This window comes from Scylla paramamosain, chromosome 17 (assembly GCF_035594125.1).
Source record: "Scylla paramamosain isolate STU-SP2022 chromosome 17, ASM3559412v1, whole genome shotgun sequence".
Classification (NCBI taxonomy): domain Eukaryota; kingdom Metazoa; phylum Arthropoda; class Malacostraca; order Decapoda; family Portunidae; genus Scylla; species Scylla paramamosain.
The window spans coordinates 18,795,001-18,821,903 of NC_087167.1; the positions used below are offsets into that span (position 1 = coordinate 18,795,001).

The 26,903-nt window shown below is 38.9% G+C and overlaps 1 protein-coding gene across 4 annotated transcripts in view; it reads right to left on the reverse strand.

Moving 5' to 3' along the window:
* LOC135108570 (elongator complex protein 2-like) overlaps positions 1-26,903 on the reverse strand; it is a 181,414-nt gene that overhangs the window by 11,276 nt on the left and 143,235 nt on the right. For 3 of the 4 annotated variants that reach the window (XM_064019710.1, XM_064019711.1, XM_064019712.1), the window contains one exon: positions 8,988-9,233. In XM_064019710.1, coding sequence (XP_063875780.1) covers positions 8,988-9,233 — 246 coding nt within the window. Of the gene's footprint in view, positions 1-8,987; positions 9,234-17,057; positions 17,131-26,903 lie in introns of those variants that run through there. The other variant, XR_010272352.1, reaches the window with a different exon arrangement.

The window sequence follows — 26,903 nt, forward strand, 5'->3', positions numbered from 1 at the left end:
TGTGAGTTTCTGCAAATACTGAAAGAGATGAAAGAACGCATAATTCTAAGTGGAAAATGTTCTATACACATATGCATTTTAAGGCTTTGTTTACTTGTCAGAGGAGTTGAAAATGTATGGAACTCATGGGTGTGCTATGAGTGTAGCTATGAGGTGACGGACAGACAGTTGCATTGCCACAGGATCGGAGGTGCCACTTGCTCAAATTACAAATGGTTTAATCTTATTTTCTGCAGGCTGTGGAAAATGACACTGAGACTCAGTGACTGAAGTGTGTCACTGTCACACATTCAGCTGTTTTCAAGGTCACTCAGACTTGCTCCTCCCTCTTCCCTCGCTTTGATGATGCAATATAGCATTTTACTGTATTTTTAATCACCACAATAATGTTATCATGCAATGCTTATTGGTAAATTATGTGCTTTTTAATACCATTTATCTTGTTATAAAATACTGTAATATTCCAGAGTCTACAAAAAAAAAAAGGTTAAACCATTCATAATATGAGCAAGTGGCACCTCTGAGGCTGCAACAATGCAACTATCTGTCCATCACCTCATAGCTACATGCATAGTGCATCCGTGAGTCCCATACATTTTCAACTCCTCTGATGGGTAAATAAAGCCTTAAAATGCATATGTGTATAGAACATTTTTTACTTAGAATTACACGTTCTTTCACCTCTTTCAGTATTTGCAGAAACTCGCTTTACACCCTCTATATCCCACCCACCCTGCCTCCCCTCTCTCTCTCTTCCACTTCCCTGCCCCATGTAGCCCTACTCTCCTTCCCTGTATGTCCCTTCCTCCCACTGTTCCTTTCCTCTCTCTTCCTCTTTTGTCTGATCTCAAACCTCGCTCCCTGTCACCTCCCCTCCCTCTTATCTATCAGAGATAAGGGACAAGGGAGTGATACCTCACTCTCTCTACCCCCTCATTTATTCTATGTCATTTTCACTTCATCCTTTCCTACTCGTATAATTCCATTTTCATTCTCTATCAATCTCATTCTATTTAGTAATTGGGGCGTTTGCTAGGGGTTTAGTTGCTGGTGATTGCCAGATGTTTTAATGCAGGGGTTGGTCAATGCTCCCATAGTTTTCTGGAGAAGCACATTCTAAAACCACCTCTTGTGATACACCTATATATATATATATATATATATATATATATATATATATATATATATATATATATATATATATATATATATATATATATATATATAGTGGTATCTTGTGATTCAAACTTAATTGGTTCTTTTGGGGTGTTCGAACTGGGAATGTTCAAATTGGGAAGCAATTTATCTCATTCAAATTAATGTAAAAAAAATTCATCCATTCCAGGTCCCAAAATCCCCTTATTTTCTTTTTTTCATTTTTATGGGTTTATGTTGAGCTTTAAACACAGAACTGAATAAAAATAAGCTAAATTATATACAGAAAAAAAATATAGTAAAAGAAAACATAAAATACAATACATTTCTGCATATAAAACAGCATTTGAATCATCCTAAATAAGACACAAAGTGGGTGACTTATGTGTCAAATACAAAAACAATGACCTTAAAATTTTATGTAAAATACCATTGTAAATAAATACCATCTCAAAATGATGATTCATCAGAAGTTCCTGCTGTCTTCAGTATTGGAAACAGTTGTTGTAGTTCACACAATTTTCCTATCACACTTACCCCCCCCTCCTCCCCTCCCCCCCCCTCTCTCTCTCTCTCTCTCTCTCTCTCTCTCTCTCTCTCTCTCTCTCTCTCTCTCTCTCTCTCTCTCTCTCTCTCTCCATGAATGTAAGAACAATTCTGAGAATTGCTAAACAGAATGAGACTGACAGAGAATGAAAATTAAATTATACAAGTGAGAAAGGATGAAAGGAAAATGACAGAATGAATGAGGGAGAGAGTGAGGTATCACTCCTCTGTCCCTTATCTGACAGATAAGGGGAGGGGAGGTGACAGGGAGTGAGGTTTGAGACAAGACAAAAGAGGAAGGGAGAGGAAGGGACATATGGGGAAGGAGAATACATGGAGCAAGGAAGTGGAGGAAGGAAGGAAGGGAGGGAGGGGGAGTGGAGGGAGGGGGAGAGAAAGAGAGAGATAGTAGGAGGCAGGGTGGGTGGGATAGATGGATGAAGAGGAAATGGGGAGGGACAGGGAGGGAGAGGGCAAGGAATGGAGAGGGAGGGAAGGGGGAGGAGGGGAAGGAAGGGGGGAGGAGGAATGCAAGAGGGACTGACGGAGTGGTGTTGCAAGAAAATGGGTATTTGTGTTTGAATTGGAGGACAAAATTTGTTCGCCAGTACTGTTTGAATTGTGAGTTGTTTGAATTGAAGGACATTTAAATTAAGAGGTATGACTATATATATATATATATATATATATATATATATATATATATATATATATATATATATATATATATATATATATATATATATATATATATATAAAAGTTGTTATGACCCTACAATGCCCTGCTCCACAGGTAATTACTGACACCACCAACTGCTGCCACTACTCTTGGGTCAGCTTCCCTAGGCTAACCAGGTAAAGCCTCAAGGTTGCCACCTCTGCTTCTACTGCAGAGAAAAAAAAAAAAAAAAAAAAAAAAAAAAAAAAAAAAAACTCACTAAAGCTGAAAAGGACTTGACAGACACATTTTAGGGAGTAAGGTAGGGACATAAACCTTACAATACCACACAACTGCCTGAGGTCAAAACCTTCCACAAATAAAGGGTCCTCCCACTATCCTTTGGAATATCATGATGTCCCAGTCTGTGTTCAGTTCATCTCAGATCTCCCAGAAGACTGATCTCACGTCCTACAAAGATGGCAGGTTAGGAGAGAAATGAGATTACTAAAACACTATGCAGCATACAAATAAATGTCCTCTGACCAACAAGATGCACACACAATGACAATAACAAATGGCCAGTTGCATTTAATTAAAAAATACCACATGAGAGATTGACTCAGAAAAGAAAATAACACCAGGCAGACTGCCAATCTGCCTAGATAGACAAAGGCCACAAGACAAATGAAAATACATGATGAGTGGCAGTTGTCTCTATAAAAACTCAAGAGACTTGAGAGAGGCATTTCTGGGCATCCTATGATGGCCAGAGCTGGATACTAAACTTAAAGGTACGTAACTAGTACCCAGCCCCTCACTCAATTACTCGTATGGCTACACAGCCAGCCCATCTTCTAAATATTCTGTTGTGTAGAGGGACGTGTATGGACAACGCAGGTGTCGAGTTCAACCACTGTCCATACATGTCCTTCTACATGACAGAATATTAACAAGATCAGCCAGCGGTGTAACCTACACTACTACCACTCTTTGATCACGGTACCTTTGACTGGTCATCATGATTGTATGCATCGGATGGATTCATGGCTTCTACTGACCAGGTTTATCATTGGATTTCGTCTATTTAATACCATCTGCTAAAGGACTTACTCTCCACCTTTCCAGTTTGCTTGAAAATGCCATCAGTCATACAGTGAAACGTTGTAAGAATAAACCTCACTCCACCAAAGTTGGTCTAACTGAACACTTGCGTTGATATATATATATATATATATATATATATATATATATATATATATATATATATATATATATATATATATATACCTACATACAGTGGAATTTTGGTTTTCTAACTTAACTCATTCCGGAATGCTGTTCAAAATCTGAAATGTTTGTGAACCAAAACTATTTTCCCCATAGGAATTAATGTAAAATAGATTAATCCATTCTAAGAGACCCGTCCACCATGTCTCAGCGGGTAATGACTGACGCTCTCACTGCTAAGATGGTTGCTCCACAATATCTCTAATTTAGAAATGTTTTTATCCAGAAAGGATTTATTGAATGAACTTAGTGACACAGAACTCATCAAAAGATATTGTTTAGACCATGCAGGCATTCTCTTTGTCACTGATCAATTGAGAGAAACTTCAGAGTGACACAGAGAGGAGCAACCCACTCACTGCCAAAATGAACGTGATCATAACACTTAGATATCTTGCTGTTGGGATAAGCTACTGGGAAAATGGAGTTGTGCAGTAGTGATGGCATTGTGAGTCAAAGAGAGAGCCAAAGGAAGCTCAGGATTACTCCTGAGTGCTGAACCTTGTTTTGTTTATATTGAGGTTCTTCAACTTCTTCAATGGGATCACATTTAACTTATTTCAAAGAATGAATTACTGTCTTACGCTCTGTCTCTCTCTTCCAAATATATAAAAATGAAGGAAGTATTTATAAATGGGAGCTTTTGCTATGTCTTGTAATATCTGAAATCAAGTAACTTTGTTGTTTGCAAATGAAACAATTGAGTTGAAATTTTTGTTAAAAAACCGGGTTGTTAAAAAAGGGAGACATTTGGTAACTGAGGTTTCACTGTATGTATTTACCTAGTTGTATTTACCTAGTTGTGACATATGGGAGAGGAGCTAAGCTTGTACTGTCCCATCTACATAACTGTTTTTATCCAACTTTTCCTTAAAGTCATGAATATTTGTAGCACACACCACTTCCCCTTCCAGTCCATTCCATGCCTCTATGCTTCTATGAGGGAAGCTAAACTTCTTTATGTCCCTTCTGCAGGTGGTTACTTTTAGTTTTCTTCCATGTCCTCTTGTTTCTCTTTCGTTCATTATAAAGAGATGTTCCCTATCTAGTTTTTCCATCCCACTCAGCAATCTGTACAATGCAATCAAGTCACCTCTCTCTTGTCTCTTTTCCAAGGTTGGGAGTTGCATTCTAGCTAGTTGCTCCTCATATGACAAATCTTGGAATTCTGTTATCATCTTTGTTGCTGCTCTCTGTATTTCTTTCAACTTTCTTATGTGCTTTTTTTCATGTGGTGACCAAATTACCGCTGCGTATTCTAATCTTGGGCGTATCATTGTGGTGATTATTTTCTTCATCATTTCTATATCCAGATAAGCAAAGGCAACTCTTATGTTTCTAAGTAGGCTGAGAGTTTCACCTGTTATCTTGTTAATATGTTTTTCTGGTGATAAATTCTATAAGAAAATCACTCCCAGATCTTTTCCTCTTGTTCTCTTATTTATTGTTTAATTTCCCATCTTATAGTTATAGCTACACCTTCTGTTACTTTTTTCCAAATTCCATCTTTTTTACACTTACTAGAGTTAAATTCCATTTGCCATCTGTTGCTCCACTCCCACACCTTGTCTATACCTCTTTGTAATTCTTCACAATCTTCTGTTCCCTTCACTCTTCTCATAAGTTTTGTATCATCAGAAAAAAGACTCACATAGCTGGATATATTCTCCACCATATCATTTATATACACCACAAACATTATTGGTGCCAACACTGACCCTTGGGGAACCCCACTTAATACTGGGCTCCACACTGATGTCTGGTCCCTAACTACTGTTCGCATCTCTCTGTTTTTAAGGAAATCGTCCATCCATTTCAGGATTTTTCCATTAACACCACCTATCTTTTCCAGCTTCAAGCAGTCTATTATGCAGCACTTTATCAAAAGCTCTTCTTAAATCTAGATAAATACAGTCTGCCCAACCATCTCTCTCCTGTGTGTGTGTGTGTGTGTGTGTGTGTGTGTGTGTGTGTGTATATATATATATATATATATATATATATATATATATATATATATATATATATATATATATATATATATATATATATATATATATATATATATATATATATATATATATATATATACTTCACCACCTTTGAAGAGGTTTTACTCCACATTATATCATGACAATTGCTGACACCCTTCCTGCATGCAGGAAACATCAAAGGTTGCCCACAAAGTATGGGTTATAAGATGAATAAATTTCTCTGGTTCCATTATCATATTTATGTTACCTTATGCAGCACAGAGGTGAGGTGCAACAGAATTAATGACAAGTATTGTAGAAGATGCTGTTATGACTAAGATCAGCCCCTCTCACAGCTGCCACTGACTTGGGTCAGCTTATCCCTAAGCCACCTCCTATGCAGCTTAGTGCAGGGCACAAATACCACAATCCAGGCACCTACTGTTTGCCAACAGCTATAGAGCCTCTCAGGTCATCATTCAGTTTAACTGAATGATGGTTTACTAACCAAGAAGGGAATATAACAAATGCCAATTTAATCCCCCAAGCTGGAAAGAACTACTGAGCCATATTTGAGAGCAGAGACAGTATAGACGACACACCCCCAGGGTGAGGGTAATGTCCCCTCTTTGGAGAAACCACCCACTGTCCAGCAGAAATATTACACTCTGTGGCCCCAGAGAAACCTATCTACAATCTTCCGGAAGAAAGATTCCCACCTTCTATAAAACTGATGGAAATCTGGGAAGAAGGTAGAGCCATAGCCTAGCTCAAATATTACAGAATCCTCTAACTCCAGATAAGCACAGCTATGAGCCTGGACATTGGAAGCATTTGACAAGCAAACAACACAGAAAATACACTGCACATAGACAAAAGGGTGGGGGGGGAGAGAACAGTGTCTGCTCCCATCAGAATACAGGCACAAATACGATGGACATTCAGACAATACAGACTGCACATGGAATCACTATCCAGCCTGCAGGAGTAATGAGGTACAAGGGCCCTGACACGCCCTTGAAATAGTAATGAGCATTGTCCAAATACTGGCCTCCCATAAGGCTTAACTAGTACTCAATATAATAATGCATAATGCAGTAATCCCACTCTTAGGTGCAAAATAATAATATACCCTCCCTATCCGTTATTAGTGCACCTCTCTCACTACACTACGTTTATCCTCTGGTGTCCACTCTGCCACTTAAGCTAAGCTTATGGGAAAAGCCATTAAATTCATCCCTGACACAGACACAGGATGGGGGCTGGGAGGGAAGAAGGAAAAGATGAGGTGGAGACCTGGGGGTTGAGAAATCCAGTTGTTCCTCCACTCTCTCACTCACTGAGTCTCACTTTATAAGAACATTAAGTTTCAAAAGTTATTATATATTTACTAGAGGTGCTGGGTGAAAACTGATTATTCTATGAGAGATCAAGTCTTCAACTATTTCTTCTATTAATTTCAACTCTCAAGAAGGAATGGGAAAGGGAGAAATCAAATGGAGAACTTCAATTTCTAATTCATATAAAGTTTTACATTAAACAAAGCGACTCCCTGACCTGTCAGCGACATGTCTACCTGTGCTATTTCATTTCTCTTTCTTCTCATCATCTTTCTCCTTCTTTGTTCAGTTCTCTCTTTCTTCTTCTCACTATCTCTCTGTTCACTATTCTATCCTTGCTGCATGTAACAACGGAGAAAGAATACAAAGGAAAAGACGTGATTTAATAAAAGGTACCAACCCTTTACTTCTGAAAGACGGTAACCACCACCTCTATTTCAAGCTGATTTAATCCATACACAGTAAAATCCCTCTTATCTGGCATCAATGGGACCGCCGACATGCCGGATACTTGAATAGAAGTGAAATTATGTCCACAATCACCACCCTACACTCACGCATCTTACCATAACAAAGATCAGCTGATCTTAATCAGCAGCTGATCTGATCAGCTGCTTAAGTGTAAGCACAACATGCTTCCTCTTTTCTACAACTTTAGGCATGATGAAGGCGTCAGGCGATAAACAGTGCACACGTGGGACTGAGTCACTGAGTAAACACAGTGCAGTGGGCCACGGGTGGCGCAAAGCAGTGCGCTCTGGTGGCGAGGGGACAAAGTATGCCTCACGCGGGAATTCTAATCGATTTTATGAGTACACATTGATTTTTTATTGATTTTAAGGCTCGGGGAAAAATGTGCCGGATACTTGAAGCTGCTGGATACTCGAATGCCGGATGAGAGGGATTTTACTGCATTTAAAGATGCTCCAATAACAGGTGATTTCAGGTTTGTTCTTTACTGGTGATGAAAGTTTCATTGTTGTATCTTTTATTCACATCTTATACCTTACAGAAAAGATGAAGACGAGCACTTTTAAATTTCATTGCTTTAAGGATGACCATCCATATTCTACCAAAAACAGTTAAGTCCCATTAAGTGGTGAACAGTGGGATCACCTCTCTATCTCGATGCTTACTTGCAATAAAAATAATTTATGTGAAAAAACCAGCACATTATTGATAAGGTGAAATGTACATAAAAATGAAAAACAGTTTTGTCAATATCACATAAGGATTTCAGTAAAGATGTAACCACCCATCCTATCAATGTATTTTCCTTAATCTCTTCATGCCAATGATGTAAATATATGCATCATTGCAACAGGTGGCAAAGCTGCCCACAATGCACATGTATAAGTCATCTCACATCAATGGTTTTCTACTCAGTGGTATATAGTTGTAGGAACATTTTCTGAGTCTGGTAAGGCTCACTGGGCCTCAAAGAAGCTCTGCCCACCAACTAACCTCCACTCCTTAATCAATCAGGAAATAACTGGGGAGCTCCACATACATAAATTAGCCAGAGGCACTTTCTACACTGTCTCAGTGTCTTTTTTTTTTATCTTAAGAAGATATTCATGATTTAGTTCTCTCCCTCTTTCCCCATTGTGTTTATGGCTGTGTGACCATGGCCAATGCTAGGCTGATGAGGTTTATAAACCATTGTATAATGATATGGCATTGAAGGATATTCAGCCTGCTGAAGAGGAAGGCTGACACCATCCCACCATTAGGTGATACTAGTGCTGCAGTAAATGCTGCTTTGGGACCACAATGTTTTGCTATCCCTAGAGCTGCTTGAAGTTACTTTTTGATGTTGAGGTTGTTTTGAGTTTATAAATACTATTTTTTGGAATGTAGGAGTATATACAAGACATTTTGTTAAAAATATTCATGCAAGAAAATTACAATTATTGTGAAATACATATGATGTATATGCAGTAGAGGCTGGGATTGCTACTTATCATTAGATAGCAGGTCAGGGTATGAAGGAGTAAAAATTTAATAAACAAAATACAACCATACCTGTAGCAATGAGAATACAGTGACTGGTCAGCACCTTGGTGACTGCCACTGCTGTTACTTCATCATTTTCATTAAGGACAGCCTTCTTGCACCAGACTGAGTCAACTAGTCCCCATACAACCACAGTCTTGTCTCGAGAGGCAGTAACAAAATGAATGGAGTCAGGCAGCCATGCACATGACCAAATTACACGGGAATGTATATCTTCTTTCTTGGTTGAAGATTGTAGTAATCTGTATGTTACACCTGAAATGAAAAATAATTCATAACACTATAAGGCTGACTAAACATTGAAAGACAAAAGTTAAGTCAAAATATTTGTGATAATCTTTTTTTTTCTTTGCTGTAATTCAAAGTGTGCACAACATATTAAAGGATAGAAAATTAATTTGCATAAATTTTGGACGTGATTTTTATTAAAAATACTTTTGTTATCATCATTTACTCTCAAAGGCAATTTCCATGCTTCTTAACAAGGACAAGCATTTGTAACTTTACAGCAATTCATCAACTTCAGTTGAATTCAATTGTTTGCTTGATTTCTAAGGACTTCACACTACTTATTCCTTGGTCTAGCCAACAATATTCTACTTTCCACTTCAAAATACTGAATGTGCTTAATTCACTCTTTTCCTTCTTTAGCTCAACATCGTCAAACCAATGTAATGTGCCCATTGTCACTACTTCATTGGTGTTCTCAATCACAAGCTTGCTCCTTAATTTCTCATTTGTTTGGTCATTGTGAGGGGTGTCACCAGAAGGCAGCCACGACTTATTGATTAGCATGTTTGCTCGGCATGTGGAAGGTCCTGTGTTCGATCCCTGGATGGTGTCTACCTCTTTCTGGTGGATTCCCTACTTTGACAAGGTGCAGTTGGGTGATTCATATTCCCCAGACTGGCCTCAAGAGCCATGCATGGTGGGGGGGTCTTAGAGGGAGAGATGTGAGGGTTGTCAATAGGTGTAACAGTTAGCATATCTGTCTGGCAAAGTGGAAGATCCTGGGTTTGATCCCCAGGCAGTGCCTGCCTTTTCTGGTGAACTCCCTACTCTAACAGTCATCTTTCACAGAAGCACAATATATCCATCTCACCATGCTCTTTGGAGTAAATTCAAGCCTGTTCACACCACTAATTTTAAGGGTAGGATCTCATAAGAATCTGTAATTTTCTGATCACCTGAAAATATTAAGATTTTTAAGTAATATTCCCTATAATATAATATGCAACAAGGTTTTGTGAGGTCCAGACATAGAAAAGTGCAGTGTGGTATTATCAGCATAGAAGTGGATAGGACAATAAGTTTGGCCTAGATAACTGATAATTATTAGGAACAGAGTGGGGGACAGGACAGAGCCCTGAAGAACACCACTACTTATAAACTTGGGAGAAGAAGAATGACTGTCTACCACAGCAGTAATATAACAGTCAGAAAGGAAATTTGAGATGATGTTACACAGAGAAGGATAGAAGCTGTAGGAGGGTAGTCTGTAAATTAAAGCTTTTGTGCTAGACTCCATCAAATGTAACATCAAAAGTTTCACCAAAATCCCTAAAAGAGGATGACCTAGACCCAGTATGGAAAGCCTGAAGATTAACAGTAAAGCAGTCATGATGGAACCCACACTAGCAATCAGATAAAAGATTGTGAAATCACAAATGTTTAAGAATCTTCTTTTTTTTTTTTTTATGTAGGAAGGACACTGGCCAAGGGCAACAAAAATCCAATAAAGAAATATGCCCACTGAAATGCCAGTCCCATAAAAGGGTCAAAGCAGTGGTCAAAAATTGATGAATAAGTGTCTTGAAACCTCCTTCTTGAAGGAATTCAAGTCATAGGAAGGTGGAAATACAGAAGCAGGCAGGGAGTTCCAGAGTTTACCAGAGAAAGGGATGAATGATTGAGAATACTGGTTAACTCTTGTGTTAGAGAGGTGGACAGAATAGGGGTGAGAGAAAGAAGAAAGTCTTGTGCAGCGAGGCCACGGAAGGAGGGGAGGCATGCAGTTAGCAAGATCAGAAGAGCAGTTAGCATGAAAATAGCGGTAAAAGACAGCTAGATATGCAACATTGCGGCGGTGAGAGAGAGACTGAAGACAGTCAGTTAGAGGAGAGGAGTCGATGAGATGAAAAGCTTTTGATTCCACCCTGTCTAGTAGAGCAGTATGAGTGGAACCCCCCCAGACATGTGAAGCATACTCCATACATGGACGGATAAGGTCCTTGTACAGAGTTAGCAGCTGGGGGGGTGAGAAAAACTGGCGGAGACGTCTCAGAACGCCTAACTTCATAGAAGCTGTTTTAGCTAGAGATGAGATGTGAAGTTTCCAGTTCAGATTATAAGTAAAGGACAGACTGAGGATGTTTAGTGTAGAAGAGGGGGACAGTTGAGTGTCATTGAAGAAGAGGGGATAGTTGTCTGGAAGGTTGTGTCGAGTTGATAGATGGAGGAATTGAGTTTTTGAGGCATTGAACAATACCAAGTTTGCTCTGCCCCAATCAGAAATTTTAGAAAGATCAGAAGTCAAGCATTCTGTGGCTTCCCTGCGTGATATGTTTACCTCCTGAAGGGAGGTAAACATATCCTCCTATCGAGGATAGATTAAAAAAACCTTAGAGATGCAGGAAATAAAAGCAATAGGACAGTAGCTTGAGAGATTAGAGCAGTCACCCTTTTTAGGAACAGGCTGAGTGTAAGCAAACCTCCAGCTGAAAGGTAAGGTAGATGTTGATAGACAGTTAGTGGAGTCTGACCAAACAGGGAGCAAGCATAGAGGCATAGTTTTGGAGAACAGAAGGAGTGATCCCAACAAGTCTATAAGCTTTCTGAAGGTTAAGGCCAGTGAAGGAAGTATGAAATAATTGGAGGGGGAGAAGAGGGAGGAGCAAGCCCTGAATCATCTAAGGTGGAGATTTTTGCAAAGATTTGAACAAAGAGTTCAACTTTACAGATAGATGAGATAGCAGTGGTGCATCAGGTTGAAACAGAGGCAGGAAAGATGAAGAAGAGTTGTTGCAGTTATTTTTGGTGTGATGTCAGAAGTTATGAGAGGAGTTAGACCTAGAAAGATTTTGAAATCTATTGATGAAGGAGTTTCTGGTTAGTTGAAGAACAGGCTTCAATTTTTTACTACCACTTTGGACCCTTTTCTGGGGACTGGCATCTCAGTGGGCTTTTTTTCATTTATTGGATTTTTTTGTCCTTGACCAGTGTCCCTACTACATAAAAAAAAAAAAAAAAAAAAAAAAAAAAAAAAAAAAAAAAAAAAATATATATATATATATATATATATATATATATATATATATATATATATATATATATATATATATATATATATATATATATATATATATATATATATATATATATATATATATATATATATATATATATATATATATATATAAACTGCATTCAATTCAGGTGATAGAAGGTTCAAGTACTGTTTGTGGGCTGCCTCTCTATCCCATATAGCCCAAGAATGGGCTGAGTTAAACCAAAGTGTGGAAGGTTTAGAGCAAAAGAAAAGAGTGAGGAATGTACACCTTCATGCCAAACATTATCACCTCTGTTATGCACTCAGCACATGAGATGAGACTCTGATAAGAGATGAATCTCTGATAAGAAAGCAGTAGTCATCCCATGGAAAAATTGGAATAATATCTCCTCAGGTCCCTCAATTAGTGGAGGCAAAACTCCAAAGGCACCTCTACTTTGGGGGATCCTAAGGAAAAATTGGAGCAATATAACAAGATACATATATGAGGTGATGATTGGAAGCACCTGATGGAGAAGTCATAGTGACTGCATAAGCAAGACTAAAAGTTAGGAAAAGATCAAGAATGTTAGGCATATCTCCAAGAGGGTCAGGAATATGAGTAGGGTCATGCACTTATTGCTCTAGTTTGTGGAGGCTAGCAAAGTTAAAAGCTAGTTCATCAGGTTGGCTAGTGAAGAGAGATGACAGCTAAATCTGGTGGTGAACAATGAAGTCTCCAAGAATGGAGAGTCAGGATGTGGTCCACTTTGGAAGTTGAATAGTCAAATATTTTTTTATAATTATGAGTTAGGTGAAAGGTGTACGACACAGATAAATTTAGTTTGAGAGGGACTCTGAAGTTGAAGTCCAATAGTACAAAATTAAGAAGATTCAAGAGCATGGGCATAAGAACAATTTAGGTCATTCCACACATATAAAGACAAGATCCAGCTTTGGATTAAAAATTAGGATAAAGAAAGGGGGGAACAGAGGAGAGGTTGCTGTCAGCTGTGTCAGACAACCTTTAGGAATTAAGCCACTAGTGTAAGAAAGCCACAGAACACCTGACTTCTAATTTTTTCAAAATATTTTTGATCTGGTGAGAGCAACCTTAGTGTTGTTCAATGCCTCAAGAAACAAATTCCTTTATCTATCAACTCAACATACCCTTCAGGATAACTATTCCCTCTTTTTCAATGACATGCAACTATCTTTCTCTTCTTCACTGAACATCCTCAGTCTGTCATTCACTAATAATCTAAACAAGACACTTCACATTTGTAAGTTTTTTTTATAGTTAGTAAATGTCAGCAAAACTTTAAATGTGTTTTTCTCAAAGCTAAAAATCTTTAACTTTTGTCAAATGAGTAAATCTCAAAAACTTATCAACCAATTTTCAGTCTGTTTTCTTCTTTCAGTAGAGAAAAGAAAGGAAAACAAATCTCTACCCAAATCATTGCTCTAACTCAAAATCCAAATTTTTTATTCAATAATCATTAAGAAAAAATCAAGAAAAAACATAGTGTACAAAAAACAAAAAATTGTAAAATCTAATTTTTGTCTGATCTACAAACTTTGGCTCAGAATTGTAGTACAATACTTGATCTAACTACTGTGTCAAGCAAAGAGATTTAAGGTAAGTTTCTTCATATATTAGCTCATTTAAAAAAAAGTAAAAAAAAAAAAAAAAAAAAAAAAAAAATGGCTTATAACTCAAAAACCACTGACTTCTGGAGAAACAACACTTTGACCAAAAATAATGTACATTCAGAACTCTACTGTGTGTAAATATTTCAGCTTGATTGGGTAAGAAATAACCAAGATAACATTTTTGCCAGTTGCACCCCTTAAATTCAACTGAGAAAGGTTTTTCCAGGAAAGATTAAATAATTAAGCAATGTATAAACAATTAAACAATTCCTGAGTCTCTCCAAGAATGAAAATTGCATGGAAAAATTCTATGCCTGAACTGACAAAGATAACTCAAGATAAGTGATTTTAAGACCATTGTTACATGTCAGTTATATAATTTCTGTGATGCTAGTGAAAGAGAATATGAAAGTGTTTCATATGTAAGATTAGCAAAATGTAGATGGTGATGTCCACTGAATTTTTGTTTGGGAAGACACATGTGACACCTCTGAATGTCACAGTTCCTTGGCTTAAATTAATGACCTTTTTAGGGATGGAGATTCTTTCTCCTCTTTTGAAGGTTTTCCTGACACAGCAGTGCCTGGACAATTTTTAGCAACTTGAGTTCTTCCTCAGTGTTCAAGCTCCCCAGCAAGAGCTTGGTTAATGCTCTTGGACCACAAGTCTTCTCTTATCCACCTGATTCCTGGGATGAGACAGAGGAAGAGAGGCCTCCAGTTACACCTTTCCTGGTCATGGAACCAACAGTTCCATTGAGACAACCTTCTAGTTCCCTGAGATGGTGAGGTTCTAAACGGTCTTCAGTGGTGGTGGTCATCAGATCGCATTCTATGGATGGGGCAGTCCTTGCAGTTGGCCTCTCCAGATGTGTACTTATACACCAATGTGTCAAATGTGGGTTGGGGGGGGCGTCAATCTTACAAGACTCAGTAAGCAGTCTGTGGAATGCACATGAGTGCTCTCTACATATCAACCTCTTGGAGCTCAAGGCCATTCATCTTGGTCTGGCTCACTTTGCAGCATACTTTCATGTCAAGACAGTGGTGGTGTTCTCCAACAATGCCACAGTCTTGTTGTACCTGGCCAAAGAAGGCAGGACTTGCTTCGGGATGGTCAATGCAGAGGCAGACGGAATCCTTCAATGGGCAGATCCTAACCCAGTTCGTGAAGGGGTCATCCAGTGTCCTGGTGGACTGCCTCAGTAGACAGGATCAGATACTTTCCACTGAGTGGAAAGTATCTGATCCTGTGCAGTCAATTCTGGAGGCTTTGGAGTTATCCCACCATGGATCTGTTTGCAACAAGGCTCAACTCTTGGCTTCCAAACTTCATTTCCCCATTCCAGGATAAAATGGCAATAACTGCAGATGCTTTCCTGTACAGCTGGGATCATCAGGATCTGTATGCCTTTCCCCCTTTCTGCTGATCAGGAGGGTTCTCAAACAAGCTGAGGACTGCCTGTCACACCAACCTCATCCTGATTACACCATTCTGGGTGCAAGGGAATGGTTCCCAGATCTTGTACAGGCCTCGGTGGACACTCCTTGGTGCCTTCCATGGCACAGGGACCTTCTTCACCAGCCACACACTTGCAGGTTCCATCAGGCTCTCCCCATGCTGCAGTTAGCTGTGTGGAAACTATCAAACAAATCCTCAGACACTGAGGCTACTCCTTCTGAGTTACAAAATTCCTGGCAAAATCTAAATGACCTTCCACACTTATGAACTACCAACAGAAGTGGAAGAGGTTCAGGGAATGGTGCAAAAAGGACGGTCACACTGTCTCTAATCCTTCCAGCCAAAAGTCTACTGATTTTTTATTCTAAGACAACAATGCAATCTGTCAGTTACTGCCATTAATGGATATAAGGGTGTGCTAAATGGCATGCTCTCTCTCAAGGAGGCTTGATCTTTCCTCAGACCCTGTTCTCTGGGCAGTCACAAAGGCTTGTTTGGCACAAGTTCATTGCATGCCATGCAAAGCTCCTTCATGAAATGTAGACGTGGTCCTTGAGGCTTTAACCCGTTCCCTTTTTGAACCTTTACACCAGTTATCTTTACGTGATTTGACAAAGAAGACTCTTTTCTTGTAGCTCTAGCAATGGCTAAGAGGGTTGGTGAGCTTCATGCCCTGTTGAGAGAGAGAATCATATTTTGTCTTACCTTCCTGTATTTGTGACAAAGACAGAACACCCTTTAACCCAATTCCTAGAGAGTTTCAGCGGTGCAGTCTTTCTTTGTTTGTGGGAGAGGAAGATGAGGAATGCTGGGTTTTAAACAGGCATCATCAGGTGACTTCCTCATCATCCAACCCTAGGAATCTTTTTGTCACTAAAGGACCCCAAATGATCAATGTCTTAGACAGCAATCTCCTTTTTTCTTCAGGACACGATTAAAATGGCCCACGAGTCTATTCCTGAAGCCTTATATTTAAGATCTGGGCTTATGACATTAGGGGCATTGTCAGATCTATGCTTCTCTGGAAGAACATGTCCATCCCTTTCATCTTAGAAGCAGCCTTCTGGAAGACCCATTCTGTGTTTGTGGACTACTACTTACGAGGGATTTAGAGATAAGAGGAAGATGTCTTTGCCTTGGGACCAGTAGTCGCTGCTGCAAACTTGGCACCTTAACTCCCCTCTCAGCATGTCCATTTTTCAGGGTAGCAAATTGCCTTTAATGTCACATTGCCTTAAATGTCTGGTTCTGGTTAGTTGGTGTCATGACAGTTTCTGTGGCTTAGCTCCTCCAAGGATGCCATCCTCTTACAACGATACAATGAAGGGAAGTTCATTGAAGCACTTCCTTGTGCCTTTCTTGCTTTCCCTACATCTACCATGGTTTGGGTTGGGGACCCATAGGACACTAAGTGGCTCAGGGACCATGCTGCCAGTGGTTCCCCTAGACCATCACAGAGAAAGCCAGCAGTCCATTCCTTCAGCCATGATGCAGCCTCCTCAACACTCTCTCATGTCTCAAGATCCTAACTCTATGTGAGACTCAACAGAGCTATAATGTGGACTATTCACCCTTTGTCATATTTCATTCCTATGGCATAACTCATCTCCTGTAATGTGGGAATCTGCTAATATAAGAAGAAGGTTGTATGTGAAACAAATACTATTTTCAGAAATAAAATGTATTTTTTCACTTACCTGTTTCTTATATACTCAACGATTCCATCCTCCCCACTTTTTGCCATGCATCAGGAAAGAATGAGAGTCTCAGCTAAGGGAGGCAGGGTTGCCATTAAGTTACAAGAGGTCGCCATAGGGTGGAATACAAATTAATTTATTCAAATGTGGGAATAGATGGATGGGTAGTGAGAAGCACTGTAAATAAATATATAAAAAGTAAGTGAAAAATACATTTTATTTCTGAAAATGGTATATTCCATGCAAAGAGGAAGATGATTGGCCTTATCAACCTTCAGTGATGTTACTAAATGAAGGGAACTTAGAAATTAAGTAACAATGTCATACCAACCATGTTACCAAATCATCGCAATACTACTCAGGTTGGCATGAGCTGAAGAGAGCAGCTGCATGGTTCCTATGTTTACAGAGTATTTTAAGGAAGAGGAATGATAAAGAGAACAATAGATATCTCGTTGTAAAAGATTTTGAGGAAGCAGAGTGTAACTGTAAAGGTGGTCCAAGAAGAAACTTTTCATGAGGAACTGAAAGCTTTATAAAGGAATGAGACTGAAAAGGAAGAGTTCAATTGTGAAGCTGAAATCATTCCTGCATGATGAAGTGCTGAGAGTAGGAGGCAGAACTGTGAATGATTCTCTTAGTTTTGACAAGTACTCAGTGATCCTCCCAATCAATACCATGTAACTAAAATAATCATTAGAGATCGTCATGAGAAGGTAAGGCACCAAGGTGTTCTGTACTTAATAAGGGAATGTTACTGGATTACCAAAGGTAGTACAAACAATACATAAAGTGACTGGGAAGTATGTTAAATGCTGCAGGTATCAGGCACTTGCAGTGCAACAAGAAAGGTCCAACCTTCTTGATGAAAGGGTGTGCTCAGGTTAACCACTGTTTACTAACATGGGTATTGACTGTTTTGAACCATTTTACACTATGAGGGAGATCAGACGTGAAATACTATGGTGTGCTATTCACATATCTAACAGTGAGAGCTGTACACACTGAAGTAGCTGAATTCATGTCCACAGATTCTTTCTTAGAAGATTTATAGCTAGAAGAGGACAAGTTAAACCAATCATTTTGACAAACTTTATAGGAGATGAGAAAGAAATGAAGGAAGGAACTTAGAAGCAGAGAAACCTGCACAGCAGCAAATAGTCTGTCTTTGCTACGAAAACACGACCAGCCACTGGCTTGAACACCCAGTGACACCATCTCGCCACAGACCCCAGCTGGCCTGAACTACAGCTAAGTTATTAGTTATTTATAACCAATATATTCTGTGCTTGTGTGGGAAGAAATAGGTTGAGTGTGAAAGTCAAAAAAAAAAAGTTTCCACATAATTTTGTTGGTGTCCTGAGTGAGGAAGACAGGCTTGTTTCTGACCAGGTTCAGGAAGCTTCCAAACCAATTTTTCAAGTGGAATTAGTGGGCCACAGTAACACCCCTAGGGAAATCCCACCAATAGTAGGATGTGAGATAAGGTGTTCCACAGTCCAGGGATCAGGGCTGAGTCCTTTAACCAAGATCACTGGTTGAATCAAGTGTTACAGTGGCCTCACCAACTGACCATCCTCTTCCTAGGAAGTAATGATATAAACTGGGAGATAGATCCTGGGGATGTGACAGAAAACATCGAGGCCATGGCAAGGAAAATAGAAATCCGTTGTGAAGCAAAGGTGGTCATTGTTCAGGCAGAATCAAGAAACATAATGGAACTGAGGCCAGATAACCAGATTAGCCAGTTCATAAATAGGCACTAAAAAGGGATTTCAAAAACCAGTTTCTAAGCTTTGGTACCCCCATTATGAAAAAAACATCTGGCAAGAGATGGGGTACACTGGAGTTCCATAGGTAAGGGAGACATGTGCTGCCATCTGAGATGATTCATATGCCGAAAGATGGATGACGAGACAATGAAGGCATATTACACAGATTATTAATGTAACAAAGCCCTATTTGGGAACAATCATTAACCTGCTGAGTTCAGCAGAATTGGTGGTTATAACAACAAAGCAGGTGAGCAAGCAGGTGATTGTTCAAATAACCAGCTAATAACAACTCAAAATTAGATCCACAAACATGTCTATCAAAATCCTAAGGAAAACAAGGGTGGTTAACTAGAACTACTAAGGAAGGTAATGAGCTAATGGGCAGCGAAGAATCAAATCAAGGCAAATTACAAAGAGTAATAGAATTAATGAAAGAAGAATGGAGTAGTTACCCAGCTACATTTAACCAACTAGAAGCTAAATTTAGCAACTGAGAAGAATTATGAAGCTTATGATCAAATTATATAAGATTATGAACAACAGAAAATAATTCATGGTGAACATCTAACTAAATCTGAAGATGAATTAGAATTATTAAAAAGTAACTTAACTAACAATACCCTTTCTAATTCTATGGCCAGCCTAACATAATCCTGCCAGCCATAACTTTACCAGAATTTGCAGGAAGTATCACTGAGTGGTCCTCATTCTTGGATAAATATAGGGGACTAATCAATAAAGACAAGATATTGCCAAGATAAACAAAGTCTCCTACCTATTAAGCAACTAAAGGATACTGTCTACCTAATAGTTTCTGAATTAGCTATTACTGAATAAAACTATAACATTACTGTCAAATTGCTCAAGGAGAAATATGATGATAAGGAACAAATAACCACTAAACTGGTCTACAAACTACTAGATTTACCATCCCCGAACATAATTACAAGAATTTGCAACTCTTCAGGATAAGTGTAAATAGCATTTTAGAATCTCTGAAGACAAATAATAACATTGGCAGCTTGGCTCATAAAATCATTATACAAAAGAGACTAAATAAGAAAACACTAGAAATGTTATATTTAAAATTCTGAAAGAGCTACTTCACCTTCAAGGAAATAGATGAATCATTGATGGAGATCTGTAAGAACATGAGCAATGATGAGGCATCCAAATCAAATAAAACATATTCTAATAAAACTTATCATGAATGGGTGAATAAGATCCCACCCTATATGGTGAAAGGAAGTGAATCCAGAACTAAATATGGCACAGTGAATAAAACTAAGCCAAGTTATAGAACCACAGAGACAAAAAGGTACTTTCTCAACCACTGTGAATAAGAAAACAAATTATAACAAGACAGGAGTAAGACCTAAACATCTAACAAATAAGAAATGTGTGTTTTGCTCTGAACAACACAATCCAACACACTGTTGCAATTATCAAGGGGTACAGAGGGGAACAAAGAGACTAGTGGAGCTAGGAAGGTGCACACTATACTTAAGTGAATCACACCAAATAAAAGACTGTAGAACTAATCTGCGTATGTGCCCTATATGTAAGAAAGGAGTACATCATGTTGCTTTATGTCAGGTAATAGCATATGAAACAAAACAAACCCCTCACATGATAACACCAATAATAGCCCACCTATCTCTCCTGCAGTAGTTCTTATAGCTAAAGTAAACATTAGGATGCTGTTCACCAAAGAAATGCAGAAAAGTTTCATAAGCAAGGAAACTGTGACAGCTTTAAACCTACCAATAACAGGGCAAGCTCAATTAAAAATCTCAGGTTTTCTAACTGATTACAATATCCAAACTTATGACTTGGTAAGAACCATTATAAAATTAGGCAAATTTAAAACAAATATAACAGCAGTAGTGATCCCAGACATGAACAGTTATAAGGAGATTACTGACTTTCTAAAAACAAAAGCTGTAAAATTAGCAGATCAAAACATAATAACATCAGATAAAGTGGGTCCCATTCAGCAAATAATAGATTCAGACTATTATGGGAAATTTGCAAGGATAACATTAAAGAAATATAGTGTTCAAATGCTGACAACAGCTGGCAGTAGTCCAATGGTAAGACCACAGCTACCTACTAAAGCTGTACTACCAAATCACAGAGCCAACCCCGTCCTAGTAACACCAATCCATTCCCTAATAGTAGTCAGTATAGGAGCTCAAATTATCCCTAATGAGTTGCCTGACATAACAGAAGAAAGGAATGAACCTATACATAAGTTATGGGGCATGGATACCATGGGAATAAATCCTAATGCTCCAAATGTCAAAGAGCAAATGACACAAGACTACTTTAACAAAACAGTAGAACACCAAGACAACCAGTATTGGGTCAGCTTGCCTTGGAAAATAAATTCACCAACCTTACTAACCAATTATATCAATGCCAAGGGTCAATTAAATAAATTGTGGACCACACTAAAGAAGAGTAAAACCAAGCTGGAACAATATGATAATATTTTAAGAAATCAAACCACAAGCAACTTCATAGAGGACAGAGGAACCAGTAAATCATAACACTGGCCATTTCCTCCCTCATAATGCAGTAAAGAAAGACTCTGTCACCAACCCTATAAGAGTAGTTTTGAATCGCAGCTCACGAACAATCAAAGGAGCAAGTAGTCTGAATGACTGTCTTTTTTTTTTTTATGTAGGAAGGACACTGGCTAAGGGCAACAAAAATCCAATAAAAAAAATATGCCCACTGAAATGCCAGTCCCATAAAAGGGTCAAAGCAGTGGTCAAAAATTGATGAATAAGTGTCTTGAAACCTCCCTCTTGAAGGAATTCAAGTCATAGGAAGGTGGAAATACAGAAGCAGGCAGGGAGTTCCAGAGTTTACCAGAATGAATTGAGAATGATTGAGAATACTGGTTAACTCTTGCGTTAGAGAGGTGGACAGAATAGGGGTGAGAGAAAGAAGAAAGTCTTGTGCAGCCAGGCCACGGGAGGAGGGGAGGCATGCAGTTAGCAAGATCAAAAGAGCAGTTAGCATGAAAATAGCGGTAGAAGACAGCTAGATATGCAACATTGCGGCGGTGAGAGAGAGGCTGAAGACAGTCAGTTAGAGGAGAGGAGTTGATGAGACGAAAAGCTTTTGATTCCACCCTGTCTAGAAGAGCATTATGAGTGGAACCCCCCCAGACATGTGAAGCATACTCCATACATGGACGGATAAGGCCCTTGTACAGAGTTAGCAGCTGGGGGGGGTGAGAAAAACTGGCGGAGACGTCTCAGAACGCCTAACTTCATAGAAGCTGTTTTAGCTAGAGATGAGATGTGAAGTTTCCAGTTCAGATTATAAGTAAAGGACAGACCGAGGATGTTCAGTGTAGAAGAGGGGGACAGTTGAGTGTCATTGAAGAAGAGGGGATAGTTGTCTGGAAGGTTGTGTCGAGTTGATATGTGGAGGAATTGAGTTTTTCAGGCATTGAACAATACCAAGTTTGCTCTGCCCCAATCAGAAATTTTAGAAAGATCAGAAGTCAAGCGTTCTGTGGCTTCCCTGCGTGAAATGTTTACCTCCTGAAGGGTTGGACGTCTATGAAAAGATGTGGAAAAGTGCAGGGTGGTATCATCAGCGTAGGAGTGGATAGGACAAGAAGTTTGGTTTAGAAGATCATTAATGAATAATAAGAAGAGAGTGGGTGACAGGACAGAACCCTGAGGAACACCACTGTTAATAGATTTAGGAGAAGAACAGTGACCATGTACCACAGCTGTCAGAAAGGAAACTTGAGATGAAGTTACAGAGAGAAGGATAGAAACTGTAGGAGGGTAGTTTGGAAATCAAAGCTTTGTGCCAGACTCTATCAAAAAGATTTTGATATGTCCAAGGCAACAGCAAAAGTTTCACCAAAATCTCTAAAAGAGGATGACCAAGACTCAGTAAGGAAAGCCAAAAGATCACCAGTAGAGCGGCCTTGACGGAACCCATACTGGCGATCAGATAGAAGGTTGTGAAGTGATAGATGTTTAAGAATCTTCCTGTTGAGGATAGAATCAAAAACTTTAGATAGGCAGGAAATTAAACTAATAGGACGGTAGTTTGAGGGATTAGAACAGTCACCCTTTTTAGGAACAGGTTGAATGTTGTAGGCAAACTTTCAGCAAGAAGGAAAGGTAGATGTTGACAGACAGAGCTGAAAGAGTTTGACTAGGAAAGGTGCAAGCATGGAGGCACAGTTTCAGAGAACAATAGGAGGGACCCCATCAGGTCCATAAGCCTTCCGAGGGTTTAGGCCAGCGAGGGCATGGAAAACATCATTGCGAAGAATTTTAATAGGTGGCATGAAGTAATAAGAGGGTGGAGGAGAGGGAGGAACAAGCCCAGAATCGTCCAAGGTAGAGTTTTTAGCAAAAATTTGAGCGAAGAGTTTAGCTTTAGAAATAGATGTGATAGCAGTGGTGCCATCTGGTTGAAATTGAGGAGGGAAAGAAGAAGAAGCAAAGTTATATTTTTGTCTAGATCCCAGAAGTCATGAAGGGAGTTAGATCTTGAAAGGTTTTGACATTTTCTGTTAATGAAGGAGTTTTTAGCTAGTTGGAGAACAGACTTGGCATGGTTCCGGGCAGAAATATAAAGTGTATGAGATTCTGGTGATGGAAGGCTTAAGTACCTTTTGTGGGCCACCTCTCTATCATGTATAGCAAGAGAACAAGCTGTGTTAAACCAAGGTTTAGAAGGTTTAGGTTGAGAAAAAGAGTGAGGAATGTACACCTCCATGCCAGACACTATCACCTGTATATGGGACCCAACCTAACTGAAACCCTGCTTGATGTGTTGGTGAAATTTTGTCTCAAACCTTACACCCTGGTAGCCAGCATCTCAAAAGCATTCCTAAGGATAGGCTTAAAGGAAGGAGACAGAGACTACAAAGTTCTTATGGCCAAGAGATCCAAGTGACAAGAATAGTTCTTTGGATGTGTACAAGTTTAAATCTGTCCTCTTTGGCTCATGTTCCATTTTTGTTATGTTCAACCTTACCTTAAATCATCATTTTGACAAACCTGGTTGTCCAGAAATAGGTCGTGCATTTTAAATGGACAATCTACAAATAACAGTAGACACAGAGGAAGAAGCGGTAAATCTGTATGAAAAGGCAACAAAGGAGTGCTTGGCCACTAACATGCATCTGCAGAGTTGGGACAGCAACTCAATAATCCTGCAAAACCTTCTAAAAGAATAACTTGACTCAGAATTACCTGTGAGACAAAACTTACTAGGTATGGAGTGGGATGTGAAAGATGACAGAATAAGTTTACATCAGCCTCAATACCCTGAACAAAATCTAACTAAAAGATCCTTACTCAGCCAAATCTCTCTGTTATTTGATTCTCTGGATATAATAAGCCCTAAAACAATAAAAGAGAAAATGTTACTACAAGGGGCTTGGAAGGAGAAAATTAGTTGGGATACCATTCTCCCAGAATATTATTCATCTGAATGAGATTGCATTGCAGGTACTGAGCTCTCCATCCCCAGACAAATTGATATAAATCAATGACAATATACAACTTCACATCTGTGATGCATCATCAAAGGCATTTGGTGTAGCAGCCTACTCAGTCACAGATAATCATAGTGAACTGATAATGTCAAAATCAAGAGTAGCACCGATGAAAACCTGAACTTTGCCTCAATTAGAATTAATGGCAATAAAAATGGGTGCTTGGTTAGCTGAATATTTAGTGGAAACAACCACAAGAGATCATGCTGGGAGTATAAGGATAAACCCACTCTTTAGGCAGGTAGCAATATGAACTGACAGTGAAATCTGTCTTCACTGGATTAATAAAAATTAAAACAAAAATCTGTATGTAAAAAATAATGTGGAAAAAATACTGTTGACACAAGAGGACTATAAGTACCACCACATTCCTACCAAAGAAAGCCTGGCAAAATCTCTTAATATAGGGTATAACATTCCCAAAATTATTAAAGGAGACCAGATGGTTCCATGGGCCTAACTGGCTAACCCAGAAACAGAATTGGCCCATCCAGAAATCATATAAAGAGGTAGTAATTAACATAGTAGCTCAATCTCAGGTCAATCATCCATCTAATTTGGTAATTGATATTAAGAAATACTCATCTTTCAATAACTTGATTAATGTATCTAAAAAAGTATTTCAATTCATCACTCAGAAATCAGGTAAAGCAGTGCAATTCTATGTAGATATCCATAAGGCACTAGGTGAAGGATCCAAAAGTAAGATTAAACTAATAAAGAATCTTGGGCTATATTTGGATGAAGAACAAATGATAAGATGCCAAGGTAGAATGAATCATGCTGAGCTACCATATGAAATAAAGCACCTTATCCTACTTCCAAAAAGGAGTCACCTCACCAAACTAATCATACTGGAGGCCCATAGAATCTTTACATGGGGGAATGGGGGACACTCTAGCTCAGCTTAGGAAAACTTACTGGATACCTAAAGGGTGTCAAGTAGAAAAAAAACTCCCTGAAGGAGTATAACATATGCCAACATTATGAGGCAAGACTCTTGACATATCCAGGATCCCCAATCCTATCTCAAGAGAAAGTAAGCCCAGAAAGACCCTTCAAAGTCACGGGCATAGATTATGCAGGTGCTCTGATAATAACAGGTGAGGATGATATTCCAAAGAAGGTCTATATATGTTTATTCACTTGTGCCAGGACAAGAACTATCCATCTCCAAGTGACTGAAGACCTTCCTGCAATTGTTCAGAATCTTTGAAGTAAGGCATTACTGTTCCCACCTTATCATAAGTGATAATGCTATTAACTTTACAGGAATGGCTCTTTTTATTCAAGAAACTATAAATGATCCAAAAGTACAACAAACATTAATTAATAGGTAATGTTGGTGGAAATTTATCACACCAAGGGTGCCTTGGCAGAATGGATTTACTGAAAGAATGATAGGGCTAGTCAAGAACTGCCTAAAGAAAATGCTACATTGATCCAAGTTAAATCTAAAAGAATTAAGAAGAGTAGTAGCAGAAATGGAGACCAGAATCAATAACGAATCTCTAACTTACTTAGATGATATCTCAGTACATCTGGAGGCAATAAAACCATCTAATCTCTTATATGGAAGATGATAAGAACCATTCCCTTCCACTGAGTTGGAGGATCATATCATAGATGATAAGGCACAGTATTTAAGGTAAAGTTATTATCAACAAAATAAATAATTATATAGAGGTGGGAGAAATACTGGTGCAAAGAATATCTCCTCGGTCTTCGTGAGAAATTCTATGGTGCTCAACCAGCTCAGAATGTGGCTTTCCTTAAGAAAGGTGACACTGTCTTACTAGAAATGGAGCAGCTAAGATATTAAAATTGTGTCCTGATGAAAATGGCATTATTAGAACAGCAGAAAATATGGTCAGGGAACAAAGGACTCCTAGAACTATTAATAAATTAATTCCGCAGGAGTGCTCTTCCGAGTCTACCCCAAACAATCCTGTTGAGGTCAGCAGACCCAAAGGATTACCCTAGGTTTGGGAGAGTACAGATCCCAAGTTGCAGACCAGGTCACACTGAGTAGCATCTCAAAGGTCTAAGGATAGGTGGAGAAATTTTATCTCAGGTGGTCATATTACCTGAATATAGATTCAGTTAATGCTTGGCCCCAGGATGTAGAAATTTCCACTTGTATCACGCATTTATCAAAGTACACTCATACCTCGGTGCTATGGATCTCACTTTAATGGATTTCAGAAGCACTGGACAAAATCTGGAGGAGCTGAGTCAATTTGAAAGTCCCACATGCTACGGATGGAGCTGTGGTAACACTGGACATGAGCAGGTGGTCAGTTTATTAACATCAGTGTAACAACATATGTAGCTCATTGTTCCATGGTTTTTGGCCTTTTTATTGTTGTGTTTGAATTATCATAATTTTCTATAACCATGCCATCTGGAGGGAAAGTAGAAAAGACAGCCAGCAAATGACCTTGGCACAGTGCTCTCTCTCTCTCTCTGTGTGTGTGTGTGTGTGTGTCTGTGTGTGTGTGTGTGTCAACTAGAGAGAGAGAGAGA